This window comes from Stegodyphus dumicola, chromosome X2 (genome assembly GCF_044657685.1).
Source record: "Stegodyphus dumicola isolate Sdum_Otavi_A_Nest chromosome X2, ASM4465768v1".
Taxonomy (NCBI): Eukaryota; Metazoa; Arthropoda; class Arachnida; order Araneae; family Eresidae; genus Stegodyphus; species Stegodyphus dumicola.
The window spans coordinates 56714170-56738706 of record NC_140781.1 but is presented as its reverse complement, the minus strand read 5'-3'; the positions used below and the strand labels follow the sequence as shown (position 1 = coordinate 56738706).

At 32.8% G+C, this 24537-nt stretch overlaps 1 protein-coding gene across 3 annotated transcripts in view; it reads left to right on the top strand.

Moving 5' to 3' along the window:
• LOC118198631 (alanine aminotransferase 2-like) overlaps positions 1-24537 on the top strand; it is a 77824-nt gene that overhangs the window by 26245 nt on the left and 27042 nt on the right. For 2 of the 3 annotated variants that reach the window (XM_085808883.1, XM_085808881.1), the window contains exons 6-10: positions 4533-4646; positions 12321-12450; positions 15400-15479; positions 15589-15722; positions 19574-19682. In XM_085808883.1, coding sequence (XP_085665009.1) covers positions 4533-4646; positions 12321-12450; positions 15400-15479; positions 15589-15722; positions 19574-19682 — 567 coding nt within the window. The remainder of the gene's footprint in view (positions 1-4532; positions 4647-12320; positions 12451-15399; positions 15480-15588; positions 15723-19573; positions 19683-24537) is intronic. The other variant, XM_085808882.1, reaches the window with a different exon arrangement.

Below are 24537 nucleotides of genomic sequence, written 5' to 3'. Positions count from 1 at the left end.
GCTTTCTCTATACTGCACATTACTAAACTGTTGAGCGCTGAACTTAAAATTAACTACCTTCAGCTACAATTTCACACGTAGAAAGTGTGAAATAGTACGTAGAAAGTGTCATGAACAAAAGTCTGCATAGCCATGCAAAATACGAGACTGTTTAACAACATAATACAAGAAGCTACTCAGATCCCCGATAAAGGACATTCCATATAGAGAGATAAGGAGCTGAACTTCGCTACTACGTATATGCTGGTGTTCATGGCTGTTCGCACTTATCTATTTCCTATCACGTAAGCATCGAATTCAATATTTGATCTTTTTTAATTTAGTAATTTTCAATGTCTAGCAAATGTGCACACTTTATTCTTGAAAGGACAATGTCCCTCACCGGGAACTCCTGAAATGTTTATTGGTCATTTAGTTTTCGTTCACCTTTCCAATTAAGCAGGTAGCGATAGGTGGCTGGTAAATGGTATTCATTCAAAGCAAAAAGCATTCGTTCATCGAGGCGCAGATGATATACGGTAAAAGAAGTTTTTAATTTTTTAAAAGGCATTTTACTCAAAAACAAACGGGAAAACGACGAACATGCAGACATGATATATATTCGGAATGATCTCAAAGAAATGATATAACGCTTTAAGAAAATATCGCCCACTTGTGGTCTATTTAGCCGCATAAGAAGGATGATTTCCCTCGGATAACTTCTGACCTAGCGGTATAATTATTTTTTTAGCTTTTCTTTAAAACTCCTATATGGGATACCGATACTACTAATGACTTAAAATACTTTAAAACGAGCAGAATAAAGTAATAATGTAGACTGCATGCAATTTTCTACTACAGAATATGCAGTCTTCATTAAAACTGACTACACTAAAGACTTCTTGATATAGAACCTATGAAAAGAACATACACTATTCAAAACGTTAATCATAAATATTACCATCAATCGACAAATTTATACAAAATGAGTGGTGCATAAACAGAATAATGTAGTCATATTTCTAATGCTAAGAGGTGCATCCTAGCACAAGAACAAAATACCGCTTTAACTAAAAACTTACTGGAGGGTATGAGGAACTGTAAGCTTTCTGCAGGAAAAACACCAAACTGCACCACGATTCATCATGAAATTAAGCAGATTATGGGGAAAAGCAGTCACCTTCGTCCATAAGCAAATAGTGCCAACAGTTCGAACATGAGTGCAAAGAATTGATTGATTCTGATTGGCAAAGGAAAGTTATCAATGTTGATCGCAAAACGCACTGTAACTAAAATTAACGGAGGTAATGTCATTCTCAGAAATTGCTCTAGAGTTGGTGTCTGGATGGATAATTTTCTAACGATGAACAGAACTATGAGACTAGAAGAAGGTTTTTTTTGTCAGGGAATACAGCTTTTTGTTGGTCATTTAGACAGGTGTTTACATGAAAATCTATTTGGGAACATATGTACTGAGATTGATTCATGTTTACGGCTTAATTACATAAATGGATCGTTTATAAGAAATTCTATGCCAAATGTATGAACGATTCCCTGTCTTTCTTTCGTTGAATAATTGTAAGAAGAGCTTAAAAGCTGAACTAGATCCAACTTTTCATCTAAAAAACTTTCTAAAGAATTCATTAAAAAATACCGAATATCCCGGGTGTTGTCTTGAGAACGTTTCGAGAGATACTATGCGCAATTGTCTATCGGAAGATGGAACGGGCAAGTCCATAAATAAAATCAATAATATGGTTAGTCTTTTTATTTCATTTTTTGAATAAAATGTGCCGTAGAAACAAAAACAAGAGGTAGATTTTGAATTTATATGCCCTATTGTTTGTGCATTCATTTTGACTAGGGTTTTCTAAGATCAGTTTACATTTATAAGAACAGCTTACATTTATTATTGTTGTTGGAAAATTTATAACTGTGTCTGGAATATGAAGAGAATCACATTCTCATTTCATTTTCAGTCAAAACTAAAATGAAATGGCGACACAGGATGAGATACGTCTTCTGTTTTTCTGATCCCTACTGTATTGTGTGTATGAAAAAATAAAAGGAAATGTTTGGTGTTAAAAAAATGAATGAATTTAAGAATTTTCATGTAATAATTAACTCGGTAATTTTAAGTTAATTGACAGAAAAGAATTTACTTCGAAAATGTTCATTATGTTCTCTATTTTTAAGTTAACATGTGCAAAAGAATAAAGCTTCGATCCTTTCCATCTAAGTTAACTGAAGAACCAAATAATATAACAAATATAAAAGAATGCATTAAAAGACGTCTGATTCTGTAAAACAGCTTTACAAGCAGAACCAGATCCTTCACTGACAGAATCACGACGAGTTTCTTCGAGGCAGAATAATGGGAACTGCATGCATGTATTTCGTGTTCTCAAGTTAAATATGTGGCACGCATTTCACGTCTTTTACTTAGCATATTATGAGCAATACTAATGTCTGATTATAGACATTAGATGACGTCTATTAATAAATTTTACACATCTAGTAATAAAATTTTGAACTATTTGTTTTCTTTTGCCAGACAAATTTCATACCTTCATGCATATTCAGGTGAAATTTCATGTCATTCTGACCACTGATGCTTTTTTATAGGCTTTTGAAAGTGGAAACTTTAATAATTATAATTACCCTGTATATAAGGGCTTGTATTTCAGCTTTTTGCCTTAAATAAAGAGATGTCTAGGCATTGCTTTGCTTATAATAAACAAGTGCTTTTTTACCTTTCGATTCCCTTGCGTACACTGATGAATAGATGTAAATTCTAACTTCCGTATCCATGCCTGATATGTCTTACTGAAAATTAAATTTTTATTTTGTATAAACATATCGATATAGTTTCCTCCTTTGGACTGACTTCCGTGATCTTCTAAACTTTATTTTTAATTCAAAAGTGTTTATTATTAACGCATAATTGCAGAAGTATTACTAGAACATTCATCATGAATAGAAAACTGGATAAATATAGGGAACATTAACAGAAAGCTATTCGTTCTATGTTCATGTCGCCGGAATTTCCGCGCAGGTGATAGGGAGATCGATTCTTGGAAATTAAACATAGATAGTGAAATACAAAAATACAGTGACTCTTAGATATTAACATTTGTCAGGAAGGCATCACTATAGAATAAAAGCCACCCATTTAGAAGGCGAACACTTTTCTTAACGTGAAGTAAAAAGCTTACTGCAGCGGATTTCGAAGCGAAAAAGGAAATACGTAAAATTGACATTACACCTTTTTAAATTTTTAACAACTTGGAAATGCTTAGCGGAAAGTTTTAGTACGCAAAATTTGAAGGGAACAATTTTTTTAACACCTGTTCTGTATATACAGCAGAACTTTTTTTAGAAAAGTTAAGAATAGGGCTGATTATATATTCCAGGTATTAGGTTCTGAAGGAGATTCGGTCTATTCACTAGCAAATTTCCTACCTTGTTATAGCTGTTTAATTGGAAGCAGTAATCTCTACTGTTGATTTTTCTTTCTCTCTTTTTTTTATTGCCTCGGATATTTTATATTAAATATTTGTTTGCTAGATCTTTTAGATGAATTTATAGAAATGAATAATATTTTTTTTTCTTTTTTTCACTTAAGGGTTTTTTATGTCTGTATTATGTTAATTTTATTAACATTTAAATTTTGAGTTAAACTTCTTTTCTGTCAAATTCGGTATTTAAACCGCGAAGTTCTTCGGTCTTAGAGAGTTACCAGGTATTCTGTCTGCATGCGTCCGCCATTTTAGGCTTCTCTCTGGCAAGCTATCATTACGCTCGGCCGTAGTTAAGCCCTTAATAGCTTCGCAGTCAGCTAGTGTTAAGGAGCTAACTCGGTTAGAATCTTGATAGCTTCGGCTATATCTCTTTAGTTTAGATTAGTTTTAGTTTACTTCTTAGCCTCTTAAGTTCAAGCCCAAGTGTCGGCTTTTATTGTACACTCCAAGACGGAGTTCTGTTAAACCTTATTTGAATAATAAAGGGTTATTTACCCTTTCATCTTGTTGTTTCTTGTCACACGAACTCAAGCGATTATTCGCTTATCGGTTCTTAAGGTTCTTCACGTTCAACAATAACGTAGCATTTACAAAGTGGGGAACTCTACATGTCATCAAACATATCTTCTAAGGTGTCTCTGGCATTCTTGACCATAGAAACGCAAGAATATCTGTTTTGAAGTACTGAATTCAAGTTACATTCATAATTCGAAAATGATTTGATTACGGGGATTTTATGCTTTTTCCTCACATATAACGGAAATACACTTCCTTAGTCTTTTTCTTGGAAATCTTTCCCGAAAAGATGTTCTATTAGAAAACCGTTAGCAAATGAATTTTTTTTTCGTGAATTAAATTCCATATATAAATTAAATCAAGCTGAAATCAAATAAATCCACAAAATTATGTTTAAAATTAGGGATTTTTTTTTTCTTTATGCTGTAAACACTTTTAAAAATTGCATATTTTTTAAATAAGAATATTAGTTTGCTTTAAAATCTTAATTGATGAAATAACACCTTTGTTGCACAGGTTGTACTTTCTTTGTTTAACAACAGCGCAACTACAAAACCACCTGGTGTAATGATACCGATACCACAATATCCTCTGTTTTCTTCAACTGTAGCGGAATATGGTATGTACCAAGTAAGTTATACTTTTCATTAACTTCTAATAACTTTTATATCATGTGATTGGACAAAGCCAAAGTTCATATTTGTTGGACAATTGGTCACTGTACTAACAATAAATTGAGTGTAAAATAGCATAGATCACAAGATTAAGCTTATCAAATCATTATGAGAATTTGAATTATAAAAGTATTTTCTGGGAACTGGCAGTAATTAAGAAGCACTGTAATGTTACTTTAAATTTGATGTTAGTTTGCATGTTAACAGGCACCGGATATCTAGTGCCAGTTACAGCAGAGCAATTGTTTCTAGGTAGCCAACACACTAATTTAAGATTTGGAACATAATTTCAAATTCGGTATAGAAAAACGTAAATTGTATTTTGTAAAACATGATTTCGATTTGAAAGTATTTGTTATTTTCTGACTTTCATGCTTTTATTAATTAACAAGGTCATACTACAAAATGTATGAACATGCAATGCATGAATAACACCAAGACGTCATGTATGAACAGTATTCATACGCTATTTCACGAATTATCAAATTACTATACGAGTAATGTTTTTATTATGTGGCAGCTAGCACTGATGGTGAATTTATTGAACTTTCATAAGACGCGATGTGGTTTTGGAAGAATTGGATTTAAATAACTACAATATTTTCTGACCCTTCTGAAAATATCCCAGATTTTTGGCTTGCGTAGCGGCAATTTTTTCGCCAAAAATCGCCGCTACACAGGCCAAAATAACAAGTCAAAGCACTGCACAAACTCGTTATCCATGTACCTCCAAAAGTCGCCAAGTTTCGGCAAGGGGTACCCTAAAATATACTTTTACCCTTCTTCCTTCCATTCCCCCCCCCGCTTTTGCAGCTGAGAATGATGGTTCGATAAAACCATCGAAACTAGTCCTGTGAAAATTTGAAAATATAGCGCTGATCTTTGTTGTTTGACTTTGTTGTTTTGACTTAAATTAGTACTTTTCGGCGCGTAATTGTATCATAATTATGTAGATTATAAGTTAAGTGGAGTGTTGTGCCACTTATACAAAAGACACTGTCTTGATCTGTATAGTACAATTTTTTTTTCTAGAGCAATTGGGGAAGCGATTTTATTCTTGGAATGCATGAGTTGAATGAAAGTGCAGATAGGTTTAAATGCAATGTTTAAATAAGAATGAGATAATGTAAACTGAAGCAATGTACCATGTTTGGAATTTTTCTGCTAAAGTCTTTTTCCTTCCAGATTTCTGAAAGAGCCTGAGCTGCTGAAATGCTATCTTTAAAGAAGATCCAGCACTTAGTATTGTAAAAAATTAGAATTGCGAATTGAAAAGATTAGAGTTGTGAATTGAAAATTAGAAAAAATTAGAATCTTATACAGTTAGAATTCAAGTTCTGAACGAGGTAGTTAAGGACCTTCTTTTCGTATGCTTAAATTCTGGCGAGAAAAAATGTAGAGTATCATTTAATTTTATAACCAGTTTTTTTATGTACCTTGTAAGGTTCTAGCTTAATTAAAGTTGCTTTGTGGCCTAGATCTTTACTTGAACTGCGACGCGACTATTGACTAAGTTCAACTGTATGAATGACAAGGCGTGCTAAGGGTGAAAAAAACCTTTTATTCCACTCAAGAAAGGATTTACAATCGGCACTCCTGGTGCTTACAAAACTCAGCCAGTACTTTTGGCTGTAACTCAAAATAGAAATTGAAATTGAAAACTAAGTTAAATAATCAGCTTTCGCCTAGTCTATTACTTGGAAAAAACAATGTAATCTACTCTTATCAGACTGATTTGCGCACAAGTCGAACGATCGTCGATAATATGCTCCACTGGAAACCTCCATTCTTAAAACTTTTCTCAACAGAAACCACTTAATCTCTATTTTCTGTGATATTGAAAAGGCTTATTGTAAGTCATGGAATTATGGAATTTTGCGTGATCTTTATGAAAGTGGCTTAGGCAACAACCTATCAATTTTCATACAAACCTTTTTTAAGGCTAGAAATTTTTAAGTAAGGTTTAACTCTGTGATAATTTCGAACAAGAAGAGGGTGTGTCTCTGGGGATGCGTATTAAGTGTTATTTTGTTTAACTTGAAAACAAATTCTATCTTAAAGGAACATCCTTCTACTGTTCAAGAATGATTGTACGTTGATAACCTCCTCATCAGTGATCAAGGTGCAGATCTGACACATACGGAAAGACAATTGCAAATTGCCCTTAACAGGATCGAGAAATGGTCAAAGAAGGATTTGTGTTTACGAAACAGAAGATTGTTTGTGTGCACTTATAGAAAGCGAGATCTCCATCCTGAACCTGAGTTACATCTTGATAGATCATTAATTCAAGCTGAATCTGAAGTGACGTTTTTAGGAGTGATGTTTGACTAAAATTTGATCTTCCTTCCACATATTCTATTGGTGGGGAAAAAGTGTTTGAAAATATTAAATATTATAAAAGCCCTCCCGAACGCGTTGCCCTTTGCTTCGCATTCATAGACCACTTGTCCGCTCTATAATGAAGTATGGCTCAGTCGTTTACGAATCCGCATGGTATTCATTTTTGTTGAAACTTGATCCTGTTCATAATTAGATTCTGCAGATTAGTTCTGGAGCCTTCAAAGAGTCTCCTATGCAGAGTCTGTATGTCGATTCTAACGAAATATCGCTTCAATTGAGACATGAGCAGTCGTCTCTTAACCATTATTTCAATATCTTATCTCAACTAAACCATCCCTGTAAACTATCCTTGCTCCATGCGATGTGTGGTCTTTTGGCTTGAAGCAAGACCATCTTGTGCGCCTTCTTTCTCTCTAAGATTTCGATGCATGATCCAAAAATATTACATGTTGAATATTTGCACCCAAAGAATAAACTGTTTTAGTAAGATCTATACTTGGGAGTATATGCAAATCCTATTTCTTCGTGTTTTACACCATCACACCAGAAGAAACACTAATAACACATGTAAATATAGCAGATATATTCTCCTATATACTGTTGGTTCAAAAGCAGATGATTATGTTGGAATAGTATTTGTAATGGGTGACCCCATGAAAGGCAGACGTTTACGTGATGCTTCCTTAGTTCTGACCTCTGAACTAATCCATATATGTGCACTTTCCTTCATACTTAAGCATTACCGGAAAGCATTTTGACTCATTTATTACTCTGAAATCTTTAGAAGCGTTTTCTGTTACGCAGAATACAGCGATTGTTTAAGTTCTAAATCTAAATTTAAGAAACCGTGGGTATCATATTCTTTACTGTTGAGTTTTCGAATAAGGAGAGATATTAGGAAACGAGCTAGCAGACGTCACAGTAAAGTCCGCCATTGAACTGTATAATAAATATTGTGCCTTGATAAGCAGATCCCGGCTAACCTTAAAGTATAGAATATTCGGAGGCTAATGGAGACCAGAAAGAAGAGGTTCTTTTAACTCGCCTTAGAATCGGTCGCTCTTGTTAATCATAGTTACCTACTAAATGTCCAAAGGGAGCCTTTATGCTGAAACTGTGATGCTCTTCTATAGGTGCATAATATTTTAACAGAGTGACCAAATTTTATCATCTTCGTCGAAAGTATTTCAATGTTTGTGACTTAACCTTTGACCATTTAACAGGAAAAAAGGTCAATTTTAATGCGTTCCATTACTTAAAACAGATAAAATTTTATTATTTAATTTGATTTTGTTTTTAAATACGTTTATAAAGTTCATTAATTTTTCTTTGGTATCAAACCAATATAATAACCATAAATAACCTTAGATAGACTGACTGGTAAGGAATTACCGCCAAGTCTGAAGTAACAATTGAAATTTGAGAAAGTGTAAAAGACTCTTTCATTTAAAACTAAAAAACAGAAGGCCTACTTGGTGCTTACAACTCAGCCAACCACTTCTGATGAGATAACTTAAAGTAACAATAAGTCAAATGCAAAAATTAAATTAAATAAGTTAATAGCCAAAACGTACATAGATCAATTAATGCGAAATTGGCACAAAACTTAATAATTATAATTCAAAGCCGAAGTCTAGAAATCTTAGCTCATCTAGCAACCTAATTACGTGACCTCGAGAGGTAAAACACGTTCTATTTTATAATCTAAAAAATCTCACCTTAAATACACGCAAACTAATTTGCATTCTGCCGAGAAAATGGAAAACATGACAATAAAGATCAAAACCATAAAATAGCTTGTTAATTAACATAACGGAACCTTAGGTCTTTATTGTGTTTTAAAGCTGTAATTTTAATAGTTGTCACATTACTTGTCGTTTTATCTAGTTCTATTCACCTTCCAGCTTTCATTCAACTCACCATTAGAACTATAATAAATAGTCGTGATTTTTTACTTGATTTGATTCACAAAGTGGAATAACACAAACATCTGGCGCATTATGGCCTATTCAGGCTATGAACCATGAATTTTTACATTCATCCTATGTTTCGTCTAATTTGTCGTGTCACGAATACTATTTAGATTTAAATAGTTTAAATATTAATTTTAGATTTGAGTCCAGAAATATTCCAAATGACCGCTTTAGAAATTATTTTGAAACAGAGAACAATCTGTAAAATTAATATGATTTTTAAAGAAATTTCTATGATATCCTCTTTGTGAAAATAAAAAATTGTATTCTTTATCAAATGCCAGCGCATTATCCTTTTAGTAAAAGAAACAGAGAAAAACGAGTTTTTAAACTAACAAATAACTGAAATAATGATATGGAAAATAGAATTTTAACCAACTGGGAAAATCCAAAAGATGAAAAAGACGTCGCAACTGAAGAGTTTACTTTAGAATATACAGACGACAATTGTTCAAAAATTAAAGATACTGTAGTTTTTAATGATTCTATTAGAATATAAAATGTAATAATTTGTCCTCATCTTAGGGTGTCCATTTTTGTATTTTTATTAGAAATTTTGAAATTTTATAATTATCCTGAATATGTCTTCGTTCTTTTTTTTATTGCATTTAAAAATGCTTATGAAAATTTGTAATAAAAAATTAATCTTTGATTTAAAAGTTGAGAATGAGAATCTGAATTCGTTAAAAATTGCTAATTTAGACGCATTTTTAATGTTTTATTGATTTTAAAACTTGATTTCATATAATTTCTTTGGATGTGCCCTCGTTCTACCGTTTAATAACTTACCTTTTCCAGATTTTGCAGGTAGATATTCCTTCACTGTCTCTTCAGTATCTACTTTCAATTGTGTCAGGCTTCAAGGTTTGTTGCTGTAACCTTTTCTTTTAAGATAAATGTATGAGAAAACTTTCGGTGGAGTTAAGCATGTAGGTACATCTCAATCGCCACCAGCCAGACCGGTGGCGTAATCACCGAGAAAATCGTTTCTCTTGTGAGGAAAACAATTCCCCGTCACAGCACCTGTCGAATAATACACGTTGCGTCTAGTTGTCGTAGATCAAGTGCTCTCCAATGTCTTACGACTCTCTTTTTACGAGAAGTAAGGATATTATTGCAGAAAATCATACTTTAAAAATTAATTGCTTTCTATATAGGGCATCCTGTGATATATTATAAAGTCTCGTATGCTTTGGTATCATAAACTAAGCTAGACTTTAGGAGATTGCTTAGGGAATTACCTATAAGTCTTAAAGTACGACAAGGTTAGGAAAAGGGTGTAAAAACCCCTAATTTAAGACAGAAGAGAAACACGCCTCAAATAAATCATAAAAGTGAAGCAACAACCAGAGGTAGGCGTAGATTTTTAGCATAGAAACTCTATCGATTTCGAGGGCGAACAATGTCCCTCTTCATCAGAAGCAAAGAACTCAAAGCCAAAAATCTGCCTTTTTCTTCTGTCTTGGCCCACCAGCGGCCGAGCGGTAAAGTCGCTGAACACTGGTAGTTCAGTCCGAGGTTCGAATCCCGCGAACGGGCTGGCTGCATGGGCGTTTTCGTGGTTTTCCCCATGTGCAACGTATATACGAGACAGTTTTCCTTAGAAAGTCCTCCACGAAGGCATCCCTCCCCTTAGGCAGATAACCCTCGAGGTTTTGCCATAATAACACACACACACTTCTGTCTTGATTTTTGTTACCAACCGCCATTTTCGAAAAAATTTCGTTCAGCTTTGACCGTTTACCGGCTTGCGCCATTTTGTTCTTTCCCTTCGCCTTTCACGTGGTTGCTGTATATCTTCATTTTCTGGAGTTGGTGATTTCATATTTTTATTTCGTTTTGAACATTTTAACATCTTCTCTGAGGGCAGATTTCTTTGCCACTGATGAAGAGGAACTTTGTTCGCGGACAAAATCGATTAATTTCTATGCTAAAAATCCACGCCTAACTAAGGTTGTTGTTTCACTTTTATGACCCTTTATTTACTCAAATTAAAGTTCATTGATGGCAGCAAATCTTACATAGAAAAGCCAACACTTTTGGCTTAACCCTAAAAGATAACGATTAACTTAAAATTAAATGAAGTTAAGTTTGGCCTAACGGCTTCACAGGTTACTTAACGCGCAGGTTGGCTGTGACTCGAAAGTCGGCGTAAAAACGCCTAATGGCAAGAAGCGCTCGATGCTACAGAAATCTTATCGCTAGAGAAATCAAGGTTGCAACATGGCCTTCAGGTAGGCAAAACCTACTCTGAATTCACCTTCCAAAACCTTCCCTTAAATGCTCACTTCTTCGTACCTCATTTGAATACACGCGCGCTAGGTCATTCACATACTGGCAAAAAAGCGTGAGTTGAAAGCAAGAGCGACAGGAAAGTTTGCTTAAAAAAATGACTGTTAAGTAAATTAAACAAGCCCCCACAGTACATTCATTTCAAAATTGTAATTTTTTTATAAACTCATTTTTTTATATAGTAGATTCTGGTAAATTCGCACTTAGCAAGTTAAATTTCTGAAAATGCACTCCAGTGTGTAATTAAATAATTTAAAAAACATTTCTAAGCGACAAATTTGAAAAAAAAATGATAACTTTGCAAGACTTTTGGAAAATGTTCCCACCATGAATATTGCAATAAAAGACTCTGGGAGAAATGGAGTGAGAAAAGAAATGAGATTAGATTTTCTATCTTACAGTTTTAAAGCGCTAATTTCTATCTGTTTAAAACCGTATGTGGCCGGGCAGGAAATATCGAGTTTTAAATTCTGGGGTATAGCCACAATAATGATTATCTTTATTTATTTGACTGTTGTTTATAAGATATGTTACTGAAGCAAAGTATTCTAAAGCTATCTGCCATATCCTTTCTGTGTTTATATATAAACTTGTATGTGAATCCACTTCTTTTTGATCGTTTACGAAACTTAATATTTTTAGCTAGCTTTAACCAGCATGAAATACTTTAAAGATTTTTTGGATTAAAATGTCAGCGTGAGGTTTATAAAAAATAACGTTCATAAAAGAAATCCAATCATTCATTTATGAGCAAAACTTTCATGCATATTTTTAAGAACTTACTGTTAAGAATTTTTTCTTAATATCTTAAGAAAATTGCTCCTTTATTACCTTATTTCTTATTAGCTTTACTTCTGCATTCATAAAGAATACTTCAGTTCTTCTTAATGAGCATTTAGAAACGAGCAAGTGCATTAGCTGTTGAAATGCTAATTATTTTCTAAACTTTGTTCTTTCTTTAAAAATGTTCCGGCGTAATGAGCTTTGATCATTGTGCTTTAACTTAAATTTTTATTTATCAGATCAGTTATTACTTAAACGAAGAAAAGCAGTGGGCACTGGATGTTGAAGAGTTACAAAGAGCCATTAATTTATCTAAGCCATATTGTGAACCTAAAGTTTTGGTGATCATTAATCCGGGTAATCCAAGTGGTACGCATGTATTTTTAATATTATTTCAACTTTCAGTTTCATTTATTTTTAGTCAGTTTGTTCATTTTTCAGACTTTTCTTTTTTGCAGTTGAAAGTCGGCATTAGCTTTAAACAGCATTATGATTAATATATCGAATGTTAATCCACTTGAAAAGCATAGACAGAAAATTCAAAGAAGCGTTTGTAATGTTCTGATGAACCTGCATTTCATGTAGCTAACTGTTTATTCTCTACATGAGAAATTTTGAATTTCAGTGTTTGATGACTTCATAAGTGATACTTAACCTCTGGGAAAAATTATTTCTTTAGATTTTATCACTCATTGTTTATGAAAAAAAACAGTTGATAAAAATGCGTCTAAATCCTACTTCGATCTTCTTGGTAACTCCACATGAATCATTTACCTAGAATAACAGACTGGAAGTATGAGACAAATAATTTGATAAATAATAATGAATATGAATTAATATAGTCAGCTTTTCAAAACGTGTATTTATATATCAAATTTTCTTTCTTGAATAAATGCGTATGTTGCTATACTTTACCCATCATTTTTCGACCAGTTTTGTATCATAATTCAAATCACATGAACTTCTGCTAAATCATACATTGCCCAACCCTGTACTTTATTTTCAGGACATCGTTATTCCAGAAAGTAAATTTATAAAAGTTTGCATAAAATTAGTACTAATTTCAATATTTGTTTCCTCGGCTTTACGGAGAATTTTCACTATATTTCTCCAAGTAAGACTGTTGTTTTGGTTAATTATATTGCTGTTTAAGCTTATTTATTTTACCACAAACAAGGTGAAATGCATCAAGTGGTGTCTGATCGCACCGCTGAAAATGTTACACAGTTCTTCGAAAATGTCATTCATAATATGTAAATTTATATGAAATCCAGGAGCCCACCAGCGGCCGAGCGGTAAAGTCGCTGAACACTGGTAGTTCGGTCCGAGGTTCAAATCCCGCGAACGGGCTGGCTGCATGGGCGTTTTCGTGGTTTTCCCCATGTGTAACGTATATACGAGCCAGTTTCCCTTAGAAAGTCCCCCACGAAGGCATCCCTCCTCTTGGGCAGATAGCCCTCGAGGCTTTGCCATAATCACTCACTTCGCATTTCGCTATATGAAATCCAGCATTTTCCACTTTCTGTAAAAGTGTTTTGAAATAGGATTGCTTAATTCTTCTTCTTTAAAATATTAAATAAATTCTTCCTAATTTTTAATTATTGCTTTCAATGCAACGTGTCTAGATAACCACCCAATTTCATTCAATTGTTTAAAAGTAATAACTTCATTTTCTAAAGCAATAGCAATATTTCGAAATTTATTTCAATTTCTTGCAGATCTAGAAAATACCGTATAAATCATTCTCATCAAAATTTCATCTTTTCAGCTTTGATTTCTCTTTAACTGCTTTTGAAGCATCACAAATATCCAAATCTTCACAATGTGTAACATAGTGCTGTTGAATCAATTGAGATGTATTTTCTTTCAGTTTTGCTGTTACTCCATTTATTTGGCCTAGCATAACAGCCGCCTCATCAGTAGTAGTAGATATAACCAATTTTTTCTCTATAAAATTCTTTTATTGCAGAAATGGAAAAGTGTCACAAGATTTCATTTGAATTATTCCACCAAAAATAGTTTCATACTGGTTATTCTGGACATTTATATTTAAAGTATAATATTAAACATTTGGCGATAGAAATTTTAATACTTTTATTGACAGTTAAAGTGTGAAATTTATATGTCTTGAATTCTTTTATCATGTCGGTTTTTACCACGGAATAAATAAATTCAAAACACGGGAAAGCATAATGCTTACTTCGCCAATTTTCTGGAAATTTAACATATTTTGCCTTATGATCATTTACATGCTGGAAAGAGCGTAAGAAATGTTCATTTTAATTGATCATAATATATTATAAATTAATATTTTCACTTCTTACGAATGAATTTTTTATTTTGATGTCCATTTTGGATCTTACTTACTGTATCATATACTATAAATGTACTAATCATGTTACCGGTAGCAAAAGATTTTTTGAATCTTAACCTTGTTACTCTATCCACATGCGATTTAACTTTGTTCGTCAAAACGTATGTATATGAAGCATACAGTATATGAACGTAAAGTACCAATGCATAAACACATATATCGTTAGCTACACTTTCGGACGACGTACCACATGCTGGTTGCTGTTTAACAGCATGCACTTTAATTACTACATTGGGAAACAGAGAAAGCACACCAGTACCATTTCCTACAGTTGTATGACGCAACGCAAGTGCGCATTAAGTACCAACGAATCCATAACTAACATATTTAAAATGATTAATTTTAAAAGTAATGTAAAAATTTAATCGTTATTATTACTCTTATTTTGATTAATGGTGTGTCCGTGTGTTTGTTAAGTTTCTTTGGGTGTTAAATTTTTGAAAGGCGTGGGCCCACAGTTTAGAGGGAACTTAGAGAGAACTCTGCGTACGAGTTATACATATAGTTCTCATGAAAGACTGGTAATTGCTGTATCTAAGATACATAATTATTTTCTTAGCAATATATCTTTGACTATATGCATTTTACTTGCACTTTGATATAATATTATACATAGGATCCATTGTATTAATTGAAATATGCGTCATATTTTCCGATACAATATATAATATATTAATAATGTGGAATGTGAGCCTTTTCTTACAATCGTTAAATTCAGTATCGTGAAAATATCGCCAGCTCATTTAGAGAGAAGATTTTCGATATCATCTAACTGATATTTCCAAACTCAATGGCACGTAATGAATGACTCTTACGAGTGTAAGCCTGAGAAAAAAGTTGAAAATTTCTTCCCACAGGTTTTTGGACATACGTTTCAGACTCTCACACTTATGTATTCAAGAATAATTAAAATGATTAGTAAGTTTACATCTTTATATTTGCAGGTTTTGTTATGTCGCAAAATGATATGCAGAATGTCATCAAATTTGCTTATGAAGAAAACCTTCTCATTTTAGCAGATGAGGTACGTTTCTTTGCTTTTCAGGATTTAACTTGCATGTGTTTATTCAATTCAGAGTGTCTTTAATTAATTTTGAGTTAAATATTTTAAGAAGCCTCTAATTTTTCTCCAGGTATACCAATATAATGTTTATGATTCAGATTTAAAGTTCTTTGCTTTCAAGAAAGTCATGAAGGAAATGGGTCTTCCATTCAGTAACATCCAACTTGCATCTTTTATGTCTGGGTCCAAAGGATACATGGGAGAGTAAATTCATGTTTATGCCCATAGATTAAATTTATGTAACGCATGCTTTAATAAGAGTTATGTTTCTTCGTATTAATATTTAAACATTTTAGATTACTTTTAATAGAGATTTAGAAGTTCAAGCATTTAATGCATTAAAGTAAGCGACTCATATAATCTGAATGATTCAGGATAAATCGTAAAATATGTTTCTAAGTTTCGCTTATAAGAAATAAGTTAATAGACAATGAGCAGAAATAATGGAATAAGATGGCATTAGCTGTAATAACCGACTTCCTCAAAAAATGCTTCTTTTCTGCAACCAGCATAAAATTTTGTGCAGTTAAAAGAAAGCATTTATAAAGTTACGTTCACACCGATCCGTTAGCGCGAAAACGCTAACGTAACGAAAGTATCGAAACTCATCGAGCGAGCTAGCATTTTTCTTTCATAACTTGGATCGAAGTCCATAAGTTGCAGCTCAGCAACACAAAATATTTTCTGGAAATGGTGGAAAATATAAATTTGTTGCTAATCAAAAATCACCAGATCGCTCTCAACTCTTAATTATGTAAGTTCATTAATCTTTGCCACCACTACTTCATTAAAGCTGTATCCATAACTAATACCAAAGGTTTCATCAATACCTGTAAATTGCTGGTTTAATCCACAAAATTCATTTGCGCCATGAAAACGTTCTTTCCATACAGCTTTCATATTCTTTAATTGTATTTGTTTTATGAGGTATTTCTCCCACCTTCCTAGCGTGCCTTCGTGGTGTAGTGGTTCTGCACGTTGGGTCGGTATTCCAGAGGTCTGTAATTCGATTCCAGGCGAAGCCGTTTGCTCATTTTTCATCTTGCCTGCTTCCAAAAAATCCTAATGTCTCTACAGTTTCACTAATTCTCAGATAATTTCAATATGTAATTCAAGTACATATTTTACCTTGACGTTGTGTCAAAAGCTGGTTGTGAAATATGGACGTACTCGTGTTTAGCATTTCTTGGATAACTCGAAAAACGAGTTAAACGAAGTTTTTTTCAATACTAGAAGCCTGTATGTACCCTAATATTGCAACACTACACACTATCAATATTAATAATATTATTAACGGATGTCTTCATAATAATATAAGCATATACTACCTGGTACAACTCTGACATACGCCCTAATTTCACCAAATGTGGGTTTCTGCGCTGGTTTTTGGTGCGATTGCGTGTTGTATGGCAACCCTGTTGACGTTGAAAAATCTTTCGCTGGAGCTCGTTGGTTTGCGTCATGCTCTGTGTCTGAGAAGATAGGGGGGAAAGATAAAATGGTGGAATTTGTTGAATTGAAGTTCTGCAAAAGGAAACATCATCGTGGCCATCCTGTTGAGGGGCAGTGGGTATTTGGAGGTGTAGAAAGGTCTGGGAGATTATTTTTAGTGGCTGTGCATGATAGAAGTAGGGATTTGTGATTTTATTTATTTGTGAACCATAGTATGGTTTGCTTTATTAAGATTACGGCAAAACACAATAGGGCTATCTGCCTAAAGAGAGGGATGCCTTCGTGGAGGATTTTCTAAGGAAAACTGACTCGTACACAAATACACATGGGGAAAACCACGAAAACGCCCATGTAGCCAGCCCGTTCGCGGGATTAGAACCTCGGACCGAACTACCACTGTTCAGCGATTTTACCGCTCGGGCCACTGAACCATAGTATGAATTTTCTGGATAGTGTGTCTGGCTATCATATAAATACGATAGTGATTACGTGGCGGCATGTTAAAGGCGGTATGAAATTAGTATATCTGCTGTTCGAAAAAGCATTAATTCATGGTAAGTGCATTTTTATTTTTTTCTTGTTTTTATTTTGTAGAATATTATGTTCATTGTTTTTTTTAGTATGCATTTCTGTCGTTATTGTTCTTTTGAATTGTTTGAAATTTTATTTTAGCTATTTTAGTTTATTTTGTTGATTAGTGCGTAGTGTCTATATTGTGCAATTCGTAGATGTTTTTTAAAGTTGAACCATAACGCTGTGTACATGGTATTCTTTGAAATTTATTGTTGTTATGTTAATTTATTAAAGCGAGGTGTGCGTAGTTCGTAGATTCGCTCGTTGCCTAGATTTTGCCATTCGTAGATTTTTTTTTTTTTTTTTTTTTTTAAGTTAAAACATATCGCTGTGTACATGGATTCTTGTCAAATATTTCTGGTTAGAAACTTTACGTTTTTGCTATCTAAATGTTTTGTTTTTGTTTCGGATTTTTAGCTTAAATTGTGTGGCCAAAAGTGGTTTTTGCATGTACGAAAACCGCGTTTTTGGAGACATTTTAGGCTTAAAGTTCGAAATATAGACAAAAAATTTAGATAATAATATGGCAGCGTGGTTGGCGAGAAATTTGGCGACTTGAGGGCGCATATCAGAGTAATACCTGCTACATTTCGAGGAACATTATGCACAGAATTATGTGAGAAGATATTTGCGGGATTAACCGAAACAATCATTAATTCAAATTTAAGTTCTAAAATATGGGAATTAGGCAACAAATTGCTTCTAAAAGTTTGGGCTCCGACCTTCAAGGTACACGAGCAAATATGGCTAGCAAAAATTAAAGCCGATTCAAATAAACTCAGAAACTGCTAGAAGATACATAGGTTCGTAAGGGTAAACAGTCGCTACCATATAAACTCTCTCATTACCATGACATTTATTAATTTGCATTTTCTTGGCACTAACTAATTTGCATTTTCTTGGCACTAACTAATTTGCATTCTGATAGGTTTCGAAGTGTCAGAAAAGGAAAAAAATAATAAGATAACTGGTTAATAAACGTAAAACCTTACAAATGAAGCCAAATTTTGCATGTTTGAAAACATCTTTCATAACTAAACTGTATTGAAACATTCTTACCGTGAGATCAGCACGGGTTCATCAGAATTAGCGAGATCAGAGAAATAATGAAAGAAGATTCCTTGATTTGACGAATTTTTATTTGTTCCCCATAAAAGCTGAGCAAACAAATCTGTAGTTAGCGAATATTTTATTTCAGTTCAATGAAAAACCTTTACTTATAAATACTTTCTTCAAATAACATAGTGCTTGGATCACACCTATAAACTAGGAGCTTATAAGAACTAAACTTCAACTGAATAGAAGAAATGCAACTGCATTTCAACTGAATAGAAGAAATGCAAGAAAAGTAACCATGTCAAAATTTATTTATAGGTATTGCCATTTTAAACAATATTCAGTAAATATGATTTTTACTGCGATACGAAATATATTGTACTTTGTTTTCAGAGTGTTTCTCCTAAAGCAGGTAATAGTAAATTTCAGCCTTATAATGTTATTATTTGGCAAAATTATGGCCATTAAAATGTTATATTTTTTTACAAAGCTTGGGTTTAAATTAAAAAAAAATCTTTTGGCCGTTAAGTAAAAAAGGAAAGAACTTTTGGGAAACACCCAGTATCGATTGAAAAGTTTCTGTGAATTCTCTGAAAGTGCAAACTTCTGTGTGTAACTTTCTTTCTCGATACGCTAACAACCCTAGCTGTAAAAGTGATATGTAGATGTTTTCATTAATTAATTTCTAACTAACTGAGATGGTTTACAGTTTCGCTTTATTTATTTTCATAGAAATCTTTATTATTTGCCTAAAGAATTAAAAACATTAACCAACGACGAATTAAATTTGTTGCAGAATTTTTTGAAAAAAATGTTGTTAGATTTCTTTGCTCTTATTTCAATCTACTTAATTTCTTAGTCCATTTATTCTTCAGTACTTAAGAAGAAATGATTCTGAATCTAATTGATATTCATATTTTCATAAAATCAACATGCTGTCTTATCTTTTGATTAATTAAGCTTTCTTTTTCTAGATGTGGAACAAGAAGCGGATATTGTGAAATTGTGAATCTTGATAATGACGTAAAAGAAATATTAATGAAATTACTATCTGTAAGATTAAGCCCAAATTTGCATGGTCAGGTATGGGAGATTTTTCTTTATGGTTGTACTAAATAATAATCATTCATGAAAAGTAAATAATATTGCCTAAGATATATGAAACTGTTCAAATAAAGTTTCCTTCAACGAAAGAGTAAAATTATTTTTAATGAAGTTTAAATGAAGTTAATTTATTTTTATTATTTTAAGTCTATTAATCTCGAAAGAAGATTTTGCGTTGATTCTCTTTAAATGCATTGTTTCTTTTCTTATTCCAGTCTGTTGCATTCGGTAATATGTGTGATATTTAACTTTCAAATTTAATACGTTTGTTACTGATTAATAAATTAAGCTATTTAAAATTAATAGATGCAGTTCTTAAGAATATTATTATTGAAGTATTATGGTACAGCTAATTAAAAACATTAAATATTTTATATAACTAAATTGTATATTCGTTCACTTTTCAAACATACAGAAGATGCATAATTTTCTCCTGTTACTCTAAATGCATATTCCTCTAGTATCCTACGTAATCTTTCCCTATTTCGCCTGGGCCAACTCTATTGATACTCTCTGCTGATAAACCCTATTACACATTACATGAGACCTTTTTGGCAACTGCTAAAATCTGAATATTTTCAGATTTTTTAAATTTTTATTTTTTAATATTATTTCAATCATTCAAACAAAATTAAGTTTTTATTACGCATAATTTTCTTCACGTTTTAAAATGGCATTTTTGATGAAACATTTAGCCACCTATAGGATTCGCAAAGGGCATTCGTTAAAAATTCAGAAGTGATGTAACTTTCACCTCAGAAGCATCAATAAAAACTTTAAGGAATATATATTCTAAGGATTAAGTACATAAAGGATAATAAACTTATATTATACATAAACTTTTAAATTTTCGTACAGTACAGCACATACATTTTTCTAAATATTCGTTCAACAATTTGTGTCTATAATTTGGATTTTAATTATATTCGTTTAGGAACATGTTTTAGAGTAGGCAAAATGTTCAAATAACTAATTAATATAAAGAAAGGAATTCCCCTTGGGGTCTAGAAATTTGGAAGCTCATTGCAACACTTGTAGAGGCCACGTACGAAGATGCGTAGGAATGAAATTATAATACTGATAATAGTAGCAAGTGAATATTTAAACGGTAATTATTGGTAAATTCAGATTAACTTATATTTGTTTTGACACATCTTTACATTTTTAGGATAACCTCATGATTACGAATTATAACTAGTTTCCTAACTTCATCACCTGATAGAAATCACTTGTTTTATTTCAGTTGAATATCAACCCATTGTAAAAGTAAGATGAAAGAAAGCGAATTTTGAAGTGCAAATCAAGTTGCGATTGTCCAGTTCTTGATGTATCAAAAGAAAAGCGGAAAGTTACAGAAGGGTGCAATTACGTTAGATGCAAAACAGTTTAAGTGCAACAGAATGAACCATCAAAAATTCCGAAACATGCTTCCAAAAATAATTGTCAAGGCGAATCTTATGATAATGTCGATTCTTTGAAAAAACAAAACTGTTGACGTAAATGCAAAGATTATGGAGGAAAAAACTTGGACGTATTCCTCCTAGCCGAAGTGTCACCATAAAAGCAGTAAGCATAGCCTTTGATAATATTTGTCCCGAAATACTGGATGATACGATTCTGTCACTTCGACAAGTTATGCTGGAAGTAATGAAGCATGAACTGTTTCAATAATTTTAAGTTCATGCATATAGGGAATATCGCAGCCAAGGGATCCTACCTACAAGTTTAAAATGCAGAAACGAAATTATTAAAAAAATCCAGAAACTATCTGAGAACTCAAAAATAAAAATTAGGAGCGGTATTTTTATTTATTCTTTAATTTAATTTAGGTTTTAGGTGATGAATGTTGCATTCTCTATTTATTTTCTGTTGCTACTATTACTATGGGACAAATTAAATTCATCAGCTGCTACTATTACTATGAGACAGAAGCAGAACGACATTTACTGTTGGACGACATATACCGACATTTACTATAACCGTTTACTACACTGTAAATGGTTACAAGAGTCGTACGATTTCGCAAATTAATTCGTTAACAACTAAATTTGTAAAAGCTTTTTTTCTTAATAAGTTTCTTTAAAATTGTAAAAATCAGTCATGGATTTTTTTTCACAAAAAACATCAATTACCTTTAGAAATTACATATTTTTTTCGCAGGTTCCTAATTGAGAATCATGGTAGTTACAAATAATTTTTATGACATTTTACAGAGTACATATGAAGAGTATATATGAAGTATAACATTTTGTTTATTGCATTATTTCCAAACCTACGTTTTGCACAAGGCACAGTTTCTTTTTTTTTTTTTCTTTTTTTTTTTTTTTTTTTGCTTCCCTTTTTGAAATATATATTCGCAAATACGTACAAAATTGCAAGGTGCAAATGAGTTGCCAATTATATTTACTAAGAGGGAAAAGCGTTTTATACTATTAAATTGAAAATTAATCCAGTAAAATAATTACTGCAATATATGAGGTGGGTTAAAAATATGGTTATATGTTTGATGTTATAAGGTATTGGACTGTATTCCGCTAATGAATAATTTTATTCTTCTCCTCAATATATACAGAAAATGCCGCTAGAGGGCTGAGGTGCGTAGGTGTAGCTGATGACGTAACATATACACCCCGCGTTCAAATTTCAATTTCAAATTTGCATTTACATTACAGTTCAACATTTACATAATTGACAAATAAATACACATTTTCAAACAAATAAGAAGATTAAGTGAATAAAGTCAAATATGAAAAAATATAAAGATATACAGATGCAATTACACTGTTATAATCAATGCAAAATGGAAATTCATTCCTTCATTGGAAGCAAACAAATTTGGCGGGGAAAAAGCTCATTATCAAATATCCTTGTTCAAATATCCTTGTTCATTAGATTATTCAACCTCTTTATTTCTTAATTTGAGCCAACAAAGTATCAGAATATAAGCAAGAAGATTTTCATCGTCTTGCGAAGAAGCGTTTTAGAGCTGCAATTAATGCGGCTGTAGATAAATCTGTTACTAAATCTAAATGAGTAGCCTTAATGGCGAAGCATACAAAGATAGAAACATAATTTTTTTGAAATATGTCCTTGCGTTGACCCTTGTATTTAATCAAAAATGGGTCGCAGAAGTCGATTCCACAGTTATAAAATGGAGGACTAAGGTTAACTATCTCTGCAGGTAAGTTTCCCAAAAGCTGCTCAGAGGATCTGGGTTTATTTTTAAAGCACGTTATACGTTCATTTACAATTTTTCGAGCTAAATTTCTTCCTCCTATTGGCCAAAATTCCTGCCTCACGTAATGTAATAACGTTTGAGGACTTATATGTAAATATCTTATATACAGGGATTCCATTATAATTTTAGTAAGTTTGTGCCTAGAAGGCAAAAGTTTGAGATGCTTTTTGTTTTGATCAAAGTCTGTATTTTGTAAACGTCCACCTACACGAAGGATCTCATTCTCATCCAAAAATGGGTTTAGATTACCTAATTTACTATTCTTTGGTTCAACTCTTTTACACTTAACTTACCCTTTCTGAGATCCCTGGGATGTTTCATGTTATGAAAAAAACATGTAAATAAAGCTTAATATTCTACAAAGTTTAGTGAAATTATTACTTAAAGATAAAAAATTACCAATAAAGTCACAATTTGAATTAATTAATAAAACTAGTAAGCCAGAGTGTTTTAGTTCTTTTTCAAAGTTCTCATCTTCTGGTGTTGCACAAGCACCTGGTACTGGAAGGTAAAAAGTCACCCAAGGAGGGCCACTCCACCATAAGGAATTACTCAAAAGTTCTGTAGCTGAGGTACCTCTGGAAATGGTGTCTGCAGGATTACGATTGTTGGAACATACCACCAGTCAAAATTTGGACACAAAGAATTCAGTTTAACCCGATTAGACACAAAGGTTTTTAATCTTTCAGGAGACGTCTTGATCCAGGCTAACGCAATCGTTGAATCACTCCATAGATAAATATGGTTGAACTGGATTTGAAGAATTACAAGCACCTTTGCCACAAGTCGGGCCAAGAGCAGCGCCGCTGACAGTTCCAGCCGCGGAATGGTTAGAGCTTTAATTGAGCAAACTCTTAATTTGCTGCACAGTAAACTTGTTTTCACAGCTCCGTCTGTGGCCTTTGAGACGATATAACTCACCGCACCGAAAGCTTTTTCGGATGCATCGTAGAATCCATGAAGATCAATAATGATGGCTTCAGGTATAAGAATGAATCTAGGAATTTCTAATAATTTATTAATTTATGGTAGCTGCTTTAGAAATTTTAACCAAACTTTGAACTCACTTGGTGGAATGGGATCGTCCCAATTGAATTTATTCTTCCACATTTCTTGAAGAAATATTTTGGCCTTGTTAATAACTGGACCGACAAGACCAATGGGTCGAAGAGTCGAGTGATGGTTGAAAGGACTTCACGTTTTGTAAACTTATCGGACAACTGTTCAGATATCTTAAAATTAAAACAATCTGACGAAGGTCGCCATAATAAACCAAGCGTCTTAACTGTAGGTTGATCTGATGAGAATATGTATTCCTCGATTTTACCATCATTTTACCGTCTGGATTATTCGAAACCCATTTATGTAATTCCATAGCTCCTGCAGCTAACAAGGTTTGTAACTCAATCTGCAATTTCTTTGCTTCTTCTAAGTTATTAGATCCGGATAAAATGTCATCAACATATGGGTCGTTAATTAGTACCTTCGATGTCTGAGGAAATATCCCTTGTTCATCCTCCGCTAATGCTCGCAGTGTTCTAGTTGCTAAAAATGGAGCACAAATGTTCCATAAGTTACTGTTTTCAATCTATAAGT